Source organism: Falco rusticolus, chromosome 7, assembly GCF_015220075.1.
Source record: "Falco rusticolus isolate bFalRus1 chromosome 7, bFalRus1.pri, whole genome shotgun sequence".
Taxonomy (NCBI): domain Eukaryota; kingdom Metazoa; phylum Chordata; class Aves; order Falconiformes; family Falconidae; genus Falco; species Falco rusticolus.
The window spans coordinates 43,248,121-43,258,796 of NC_051193.1; the positions used below are offsets into that span (position 1 = coordinate 43,248,121).

A 10,676-nucleotide genomic window follows, 5' to 3' on the forward strand; every position below is an offset into this window, starting at 1 on the left:
TCATGGCCAGTTTGCTAGACAGCATAGAGCCACAGCAAAAAGCCTTTGCAACAACTAGAGATCTAAACAATTGCCTACATTCAGCCCATCTAACTTTTAGGCACTTGGTTAAGGTGTCTGGGTCCCCAGTCACCCAGAACTCCCCCACCCCCCCCAGGGGAAAAAAAAAAAATCACTGAAGGCATAGTTCCAGTTGCCTTCTGGAGGTGATGGTTGACCCTCACTGAGCAAATCTGCATTTCAAGCAACCAAATTCTTAACACAGGCACCTCAGTTAGACAGGATGAATGGAGACTTGCACCTCTTTCAAGAGATAGTATCAATACTCTCCAACACCAAAGGCAATTAAGCAATTAAGGTTTGCAACTCCAGTTACTGTTTGGAAACAAACTTAAGTCAAGTAATTAAGCTGCAGTCCCTCCCTCCCAAGCATAAAAGCCTTCCACATGGAGGCTCTGCTATTTGGGGGAAAAAAAAAGAAAAAAGCATTCTTTCAGACAAGGAAGAGTGGACATGGCTGCTTGGCCACTCATTCACAGGGAAGCTGAAGGGATCAGAGAATACTTACTCAGAGACCTGGAATGACTAAGCACTGCTAGTGCATGCAAAGCAGAAGTAACAAGATGGTTTTTAAATTAACCCTAGTCCTCTTCTCCACCCCACAAAATTCATGCAAGTGTTTGAGAAGGTAAGTCAAGACATAATAGCCCCAGTTTCCAAAAAGGCTTAGTTTTTTTGTTGTGTTTTTTATCTTTTTACATATTGTAAAATAAGTGTCCTCTTGTTTTCTGTGGGTAGAGAAATGCATTTTTGGTATGTTTGATAATCATAGGTATCTATGAAGTCCACACTGTTTAAATTCTCCAACTAGTTTCTATAACCTGTCAAAAAAACTAAGCAACCTATACATGTTCCCCCAGCATTGACATGCATGCTCAGAGCTCTCTACTTTAGTGAAATGAGGTGTTACTTCTGTGCTGATAGTTGACGAGTCAGCATTACACGACTTTGAGACCAACTAAATTAACATTGTCGTAATATGAAAGGCAAGCACAAGTTCATTTATTTATAGCAAAGGTCTTGGGTTACAGGAGGTCAGTTCTTGCCATCTTGAAAAGATAGGGGATAACTTATTGCATACATGTGCATTATAATTTAGCAGCAAGTCATTCATAGAAACACTTCCCTCCTACTGCTTTTTTTGGTTTATCATCTCAATTATATATATATTTTAGCTTTACAAAGCATTTAACACCACCTTTAAGTTAATGGTCTTTTATTGGAAAAAAAGACTAGCATTTACAACTTGGAATGGACATAAATTGTAGTATCTTGAACAGCGATGTTGATAGTTGTGCTGAAGTCCATAGGCTACTCCGCCAGCTCCAAGTCATGGTACAGAAGGTTTTAAAAATATGAGAGTCCAAAGATGCTCCCTTGGTGAAGGTTTCTTTTAAAAATTTTGTGAACGGTAACAGCCCGACACCCGTTTCACTATAGTGCAATGCAGACAATGTTAAACCAGTATTTCAACACAGACATGCCATCCATAGTTAAGATCATCTTATTTTTGGAGCACACTGCTACGTACAGGAGAACCATTCAACCTTTAGGGCATTTTCTCTAAGTTTTGCATCCTTCAACCATTTTGCTGCATACCATCCTGAGGTATAAACCAATTTTAAAGTAAACCAGCTATGACAATTTATACTACAAATTGAACTAGAATCCACTGTTGAACAAAAGAGTGGATCCTTTAGGTTGGTTTTTTTTTTCCTTTTAATACAAATGTCTGACTGTGCTCAATTGTCAAGCTGCATGCATGAAAAACTGGCCAGCCCAAACAGTGTAATAGTCATTAGCAAATGGAACTTTTGAGTTCACTAAGTGCTTCCTTTTATTTTCAAGGTAGTATAATTATTTATATTGTAAAACTGATGTTTATCTTTTGGGGACAGGACCACCAACCATTACATGCAGTTTGTGGACAGAAGGTATTTTGACATTCAGTTTTGCTATACAGAAACAGAATGAATAAATGAACATTTTTTTTGCAAGAGGTAAGTAAAAGATTCAATTTGATTCTTCTAGAGGAAAAAAGGTGTAAAGGAGGTCTCTTCACTTTGCAGTCATCATCTGTACGAATTCTGTAAAGATAGAAAGTCACTGTGATTTATTGTCTCCAGAGTACTTCAACTGGCAAGTCTCTTAAACATACTTGGTACAAAAACAAAAAAAAAAGCCCCTTTCACTGCATCTATATTTTCATTCACAGCAGTGGACAACCAAATAAGCTGGCATCTCAAGTACTAGAAATGAATGCCCTATGCAACAGGCTTTCACTCGAATAATGGTTTTGAGTCAAGACAAGAATCTTTTTACCTTCATAGTTGACTTGCCCATCCCCATCAATGTCTGCTTCTCTGATCATTTCGTCTACTTCTTCATCTGTTAGCTTTTCTCCTAAGTTTGTCATAACATGACGTAGTTCTGCTGCACTGATATAGCCATTGCCATCCTGTGAGGAAGGAGTTACAGAAGATCATGATCAAAAATCCTAACATTAACTCAAACTACATTCCAGTAACCGATTCCAAACGAGACTTGCAGCACTTGGGACAGACAGGCAGACCTGACTGTATAACCCTATCGTATTTACTAGTCCCATTGCCTTACAAAGAACACATGCCATCATATCCTTCTATACAATTACTGTACTCTAAGAATAACTGCATGCCCGATTTCTAGCTGTGATAAGGTATATTTAATACTTTTAAAGAACTTTCAAAAACAAACACAGAAACAGAATTAGTTTTGTTTATAGTGTCCACTGCCTAAGCAAGGCCAAAAAAAACTAAACCAAAAACACCAAGGCTGCTAATTTCCCCACCAGCAAGAATATGAAGTCAGCTTTCTCTTCTGTGTAATACTACCCTCTATAACCAGACTGCAGGTGGCTATATAATCTTATCCAAAAAGCCTGATGTAGAACAAACTTTCAAAGAAAGCATTTAAATTCTACTCATATGGAGTGGTGAAAAGCTTCGTGAGGAAAAAAACCCACTAAGTCAGTGTTCCCATTAGTATCATTCCTAGCCATTTCAGAAATTGTCCTCTTCCATGTACAGGAAGAATACACTAGCTTAGAGCAGGAGTTCATATGGCCACCACCAGTAGATAAGCTACCTCAGTGGCTTTAAATTCAAAGCTAGTCTGCAGAAATAACTCCAAAGTAGATGAAGTACTAACCAAACAAACAAAACCAATTTCCTCTAGGACACTTCCAACTAAGTACTACAGACCAGCACTTTTTTTCCATAGAAAGAAGTAGTAAGGCCTTCCTCCACACATGCATGTGCATCATCTTAGCAGCCACATGACCCATTATTCAAAACAATTCTCTTTTAACATCTGTCATCTCCACACAATCCAGAGGGGAACTCCTGTTCTGAAATAATTAACCTTCATCATGTATGCCCAGGTATCATTAAAGGAGACAGGAAGTTGAGCTCAAGTTTTCCTGAAAGCAACCTCAGAGCCCACATATCTTGAAAACAGAACATGCAATGCTTTGTGTCCCTCTTAGCTTCAAAAAGCTTCTATAAATAAGTATAAAACCTCATGCATTCATGCAAATGTTTCCCCATTCCCCCAAAGTCAGAAGGTACAGAAAAATCACATTCTTCCACCTCCCCACCCTCAGAAAAAAACACAACACTCCACAAGCATTGAGTTCTGCTCATGTCTGCTCCTAAGGCCAGAAAGTTTTCCTCATGGATGAGCCTAAAGCTTTGACCTGCTGCGTAAAGCAAGTACAACCAGCCTACAACAGTCCTGGTTCTGTTTCCAGAACAGTCCCGGTTCTGTTTCAAGATCCTTTACTTCTGTTAGAGGATATTTTTTTCCTTCTAGACAAGGGAGAAAACACTGAGGAAAAGATGGACATCATTACTGCTTCTAAAGAGTATTTGTACTTTTAATAATACCTTGTCAAAGACTCGGAATGCCTCACGGATTTCCTCCTCGCTGTCTGTGTCCTTCATTTTTCTGGCCATCATGGTTAAAAACTCAGGGAAGTCAATAGTGCCATTGCCTTAATGAAAAGAAACTTCCAAAAATTAAACTTCCATGCTTTTCTTTATACAAAACCCCCTGGCATTTAACTCAACCAGGGACAAGACTGACAGATCCTCTATAAACCATTCTTACAGAGAACTGCATCTTCTCCCGAAATTGTTACCACTGACTTTTTGCTATTACAATGTGTGGCAGCCACCATCACTGCAGTGTTTCATCACAATGCGTGATCAACTTGTTGCCTTCTCTCCAGGTCAAGCCATATCATTTGCCACCCAAGTAGCAAGTATTAACATCAGCCTGGTGCTCTAAGGTTAACCAATACTAAGACTTACCTTTACTTCAAATCACTCCCCAAAATTAATCATTTAGTTTCTTTAAAGTCTCCCAATTGCTGTAGGGAGATTCCAGAAAGGAATGCATTATAAAGCTGGCACTACAGATCTAGGATTCTAAAATTTGAGAAAATTACACTTCACTGAGCTGCTCAGATTTGTTCTTTGTTAAAAACCAACTTCCTTAACATACACTGTGCACCACAGAAGTAATGCACCATTTTAAGGGGCAACAAGGATCTGCAGATTCCAGTGACATGAGAAAAGCTGCCATTATTTGACATTTCTGATAAGCCTATAGTAGGTGTTCTTGTATGAAAAACTAAAAATAGCTGCTAATATCCAGGCCTTACCCCTAATATTTTTATGTTCTTAATTCTAAGTAAGGATCCAAACTTCAAGCTGCCCAAAGATATGAGAGAAGTGGTACAGTAAAGAACCAAGTTCTTCAGAACAGCAGAAACTAGATCTGTATGGTCAGGACTCAGCCCTGTATGCAAAAAATGCATTAAATTGTTCACTGCGCAACTACAATCTACCCATTCCCTAAGTACAGCAAAGAAGTTAAATAAATGCAGCTTAAGAGAACTTTCATAGCTTAGGGATTCCAGATGGAGACATACACAGCTAGATAAAGCTGGCCATGATGACATGTACCAGCTAAATCTGAATACAAGTCCTGTACTCCGCTTCAAGAAATCCTCAATGAACACTTAAATTAACAGCAAAGCATTCTGCCATAAAACAACTTTAAGCAGATGGACAACCATACTTATCTGAAGTTTTCAGTCTCCTTTCATTTTGGATCTACCAGTGCAGCATTGTAGACTGCAGCCTAGAAAGCCACTACACATGAACTCTACACAGAGCACCTCAAACCCTGAAGTTTTCCAGTATCTGCATCTAGGAGTTAACAAATTAGGTCAACTTACACTTTTAGGACCATAGGTGTAATTACTGTAGTCTGGTAATCAGATAATCTATATTTATGCCAATATACTTTCACTCTTTTACAGAGGTATTCGAGAAAAATCACTATCACCACCAACATACAAGATCAAAGCCTTGACATCACTGATCAGGAAAAACATAACTTACACTTTTTGGCATCCATTGAAATTAATTCTGACAGACTTAGTACTGGAAGGTTTTCCTTCTTGTCCCTCCAATCCCTCTACCTGATCTATCAGTGAGCTAATACACTGCATTAGACTATACAGATCTCCCTGTTGTGTTTTCAATGCTTGGAAGTTTAGCACTATTCCGCTCCTACCACATTTTTGGCACTCCTACCACATTTTTGGCATTGGACAAAACCACAGACATTAATACAGCTATTAAGACGAACATGGGCTGACGAAACATGTATAGAAAAGCTGGGTGGAAATGCAGGTTAACAGCAGGTCACAGCAAGTCAGACAGCAATAGGAAGCCTGTGGCCCATAAAATATTAACAATAAACAGCATAATTTTGTCTCTGCCCAGCCTCTTTTTTAGATTCTCACCAATACTGCCAGCATCTTCAACTGCTGTGCAGACAGCAATCAAAAAATTGATACCACTCAAGGTTTAGGTTCTACTGAGTATTTTGAAACTACCTCAAGAGATCAATGTCACAGAATATTCTCTATGCAATCCAAGCCCAGGTGTGGAGGTCATACATAAGACTATCACAGCACTAAACTATTTTTCCAACACTTACCATCAGCATCTACCTCGTTGATCATATCCTGCAATTCTGCTTCTGTTGGATTTTGACCCAACGACCTCATGACAGTTCCCAGTTCTTTTGTTGTGATAGTACCATCACCATCTTTGTCAAATAGGGAAAAGGCTTCCTTGAATTCTGAAGGCAGAAAGTCCCAGTGTTTAGTAACATCACCAGCATGAGAAAACTGCATACTAAAAATGCACACCACTGACAACGCCTGGTACAATTTTAAGAAACATTTTATCTAACTGTCCACATATTGAGAGAATGAACACTTTCAAATATAAATAAAACTTACAGTACCATAACATAATTTGCATAGCATATTCAAACATTTCATGTGGTGATTATCTGCATTACAACTCTCTAATGCATTTCAACATCATCTTGCTTGAGGCACTGTTGCACCATAAGCAGGAGCTGCTTGGGGTAAGTGAAAGGACCCACTGAGTTCCCTTCACCATTAACAGACTTACGGTGTTGTCATTTACCACTTATTAAGACACCAGACAATAAGAACAGATGTCAGCCACAAGTAGGTGACTGGTCTCCATACAGTCAAACAATGCTCCTTCTCCTAACCAGCTTGATTTACAGACAGTCTGTTAGAAGCCATTTAAGAAACACAAGCTTATATTAATTTCTAATAAATCCATTTTAGGTTTATTTGTTGCCATTTCATCTTCACTTTACTAAAAAGGAAGCAGTACCTATAAGAAGTTCACCTGTGTCTAGCAATTATTTCTGTTTTCAAGAAATCTAGGAGTACTTGGCTCCAGTCTGAAAGTCTAAAAAAAAAAATCATTATCTGTGGTCCAAGGAACAAGCAGCCTAAATCAGGAGGCAACGAACCAATAATTTTCCCAAAGTTTTTTTTTTTTAGATGAGTTTTTAAAAAAGTGTTAGTACAGATTTGTAATTGTCAAAAACTTTTCCCCCATTATGTTTGGGACAGTTTTTTTAAAATCACAAGGAGTTAGCAAAACCCAATCATTTCTCAAAAACACTTACCAGCAATCTGTTCTTCAGTCAGCTGATCAGCCTACATGAAGAATAGAACATTTTAGAATATCATTTACCTCTAGCTATGTCAAGCAAGAGACACTTCCCTTAGATTCCACCAGTGATTTATCATTACTTTTACAAAGCCGCTTTCCACCCCTGGAATTCTGCCTCTGCAAGGAGATTCCATTCACCTACACCACACAGCCATTTCCAAAAGCATATAAGCTAACTTGTTTTGAAACTGCACATGAAGGACCAGGCATGCCATCCTTACATTTGGAGAATCCAATTTGGTCAACTGAAGGACACCAGGCAGACTCCTTGCAATTGGTCACAGAGGCATGAAATCCTTAATACCATGTGTTTGGGGTTTCACATCAGATGTCAGTTCCAGCAGTACAGTGACCCTAATAGTGTGTGGGGGGGTGTATTTGCACATTAGCGGACTAATGACAAGCATGCCACCTAGTGATCTAACACTACTGAGAGGCCCATCCTCCCCCACCACATTGCATCAAGTATTAGCTTACTGTAAGCTTAACAGAAAGAACCGTGCTGTGATACTAGGAGGAATTACTACTCAGTATTACGGAGATTTTTGCCATCCATGACAGAAAATGCCAGCTTTCTAGCATCATGTTATTTTTCCATTCAGCCAAGCGGTTTAAGGTACCTCACTGACATGCAAGGTGTTTTATGCATCATTTTAAGGTGGCAAGGCTTAAAATATGCCTGCTCATGACCTTCCATACTTCAAGAGGCCACTGCTGCATCCAAAGGTATACAGCTCAGTGGGCAAATTAAATGGGCTTTCCCAAAGCTTAACTGTGCTAAACACATCCTTCCAGAAAAGCCTCTCCCTTCTGTATGACTAGAGCATCACAAAAAGCTCCACTGTTTTGAGTCAAAGAAGCTAACCAGTTATTTATGGAAGAATATGCAATTTCCTAGTAATTAAGGAAAGAAAAAACACCTGGGTTTTTTACACACACCTAGTCACAGATACTGAAGAACACAAGGTACTAACTCCTTTTAAACTCATTTTACTGAGCAACTTTCACTAACAGAACAGAATTTTGTAGGTCAGAGAAAGCAGGCATCCTGTAACCGTTTTGTCCTAAAATACCATTTTTTGAGTATGAAAACTTAACTGCAGTGAAGAGCAACAAATACAATGGAGAATTAAACGCCTATACAGTCTGTTAAGGGGAACAGGGTAGGGTTTAAAGCCTGCTGTGTACATTAAGTGACAAACATTTCACCTGTAAATAGGTGTTGGGTTTTTTATTTATGTTTTCATGTCTGTATGTAATGATTAAACAATTCCCCATATGAACGGTGAGCTGGGGGAAAAGGATAGAAACACTAACAGCTGAAGACAGAGCTCAAATTTAAAAAATGTTCTTTAGTAACAGCCGGAAACCTGCGTTCAAAACCCAGTTCGACTTCCTGCACGCTTCGTGATTTTCCAGAAAATACGAGGTTTTACTTAAAGATTATCTAAGGAATTTACATAACAGACTCGGTGCCCTGCAGAACAGGAAACAGAGCCACTCCTCGGCAAAACCCTCCGACCCACAGCACCGGCTCGCCACCCCATCAGTCGGAGCTCCCTGCGTGTTCCTAAAAATCGTATTTCGAATTAAAAAAAAACAAGTCACCACCCTAACCTGGCACACCTCGCGGTGCCCGAGGCGCGCCGACCGCCCCCCGCCGCCGCGGGGCTCTGCCCGCCGAGCAACAGGCACGGCCGCTGCGCTCCCCCCGCCGCGGGAGCGGGGTACCCGGGGCTGCAGCCACCACCCCACCCAGCCAAGTCATCAGATCCTGCCCTGGTGATGTCAGCCTTCCCCGACGGGAAAGGGAGATGGAGAGACAGAGCCGAGCAACACCCAGATTGCCAAAACGCGATTAGAGGTCAGCCCGCAACTGTTTCGCCGCTCTCGTAGGAAGCGACAAACCGCCGGGAAAATCCCAGCCCTTCCTCTCCCCCTCTCCTGCGAGGAGCCCGGGCTGCCACCGCAGCGCCCGGGGATGACGGCGCTGCTCCCGGAGCCCACGGCGATGCGGGGGCCGGCACCGCCCGAGCGGGGGAGCTGGGGCTCGCAGCCCGCCGGGCGCAACAGGCGCCCTTTCCCGGCCGGCTGCCGCCCACTGCTGCACTGCGTCCCCGCTTCCCCTCCCTCCCCGGCCGCCGGCCACGCCACGCTCTCATCCTTCAGCCGGGAGGGCGCCGGGGTTCCGCAGCCTTCCCCACACCCTCCCCTCGGCGGCGGGGGCTGCGGCTCTTCCCCCGCAGACCCCTGGACGAGAGGGAAGGCTGCGCTCCCCCCTCCGAGCCCGCCATGCGGGCGTTGGGCCGCTTCCAGCCGAGCGACGCGCACTGCGCCCCGGTCCCCCGCAGCCGGGGGGCGCGCGGGGGCCGGGGAGGAAGAGGAGGAGACATGATGTAATGCAGGCAGCGATGGGCTTCGCCGCCGCCGCTGCGTTTTTTTGGGGGATGGGGGGGGGGCGAGGGCGCAGTAGCTGCAGCGCGGTGCCCTCCCCCGGGCGCCCCCCCGCTCCCTGCGCAGTGCAGCTGGTGCCGGAGCCGAGCGGAATCCGCGCCCGCAGCCCCGCGCCCCGCCCGGCGCGGCCCCCACCCGCAGCGCGCCCTGCCCGGCCGAGGGGCCGCGGCCCCGGGGAGACGCGCCCGGCCCTTTCCGGAGGGGGGCGGACGCCACATGCGGGGGAAGGCGAGGCGGGGCCGCAGCGGGAGGGCGCGGGGCCGGGGCGCCCACACGGCAGGCCCCGGGGAACGGGGAAGGAAGCGGCGGAGGAGGAAGGGCCGCAGCAGCGCGGCGGGGGGGGAGGGGGGCGTCCGCAGCTGCCGGCCCGCGCACCCCCCGGGCATCCGGGCGGGAAGGGCTGAGAGCTGCGGCCTCCCGCCTCCCCCTCCCTGGGGGGCTTACACCACCACCACCCCCCCGAAGGAAAGCCCGGCTCTGCCGACCCCACCGTCCCCGGCACCGCAGCGAGTCCCCTGCGCGCCAGACCGGGCGCCGCGGCCGGCCGAGCGACCTACCATGGCGCGGCGGCGGCACGAACTGCGCGACCACGAGCGGCGGTGGCGGCTGCTCCCTCCTTCCCGGCGCGGCTTGGCGAAGTGCTGAAGATGTGAGCCTGCGCCGCCCCGCTATATATGTAGGGCTGTATCCCTCCGCCGGAGCGGGGCCCTCTTTTCTCTCCTCCCCGGCGCGGTATGTGTGAGGGTGACTGCGGCGAGCAGCCCTGCCCCCTCCGCGGCCCGGCCCCTCCCCTCCCCTCCCCCGGCGGGCCTGTTTCCCCACCCCCACCCCCCGCAGCCGCTCTCCCCCAGAGGCGCGGTTGGCGGCCGCCTGCGCGCTGCGGGAGCTGGGGCTGGGGCCGCGGGCTCCAGCCCCGCGGTGCTTCCCCCTTCCCCCTCCCCCCCCCCCCCCCCCTCCCCCGTGTTTCTCTCCCCTTCCCCTCCTCGCCCCCGAGGTAAGAGCCACGCAGGGACAGGTGGGTGACAAACACCCCCCGCCCGA

At 45.7% G+C, this 10,676-nt stretch overlaps 1 protein-coding gene across 1 annotated transcript; it reads right to left on the reverse strand.

Annotated features, from left to right (window-relative positions):
- Window positions 1-1,035: 1,035 nt before the first annotated feature.
- On the reverse strand, window positions 1,036-10,392 carry CALM1 (calmodulin 1). The gene is made up of 6 exons (XM_037393663.1): window positions 10,193-10,392; window positions 7,135-7,165; window positions 6,115-6,258; window positions 3,987-4,093; window positions 2,383-2,518; window positions 1,036-2,147 (listed from the first exon to the last, which is right to left on the reverse strand). The coding sequence occupies exons 1-6, from the start codon at window positions 10,193-10,195 to the stop codon at window positions 2,119-2,121; spliced, it is 450 nt and encodes a 149-aa protein (XP_037249560.1). The 5' UTR covers window positions 10,196-10,392; the 3' UTR covers window positions 1,036-2,118.
- Window positions 10,393-10,676: the final 284 nt, after the last annotated feature.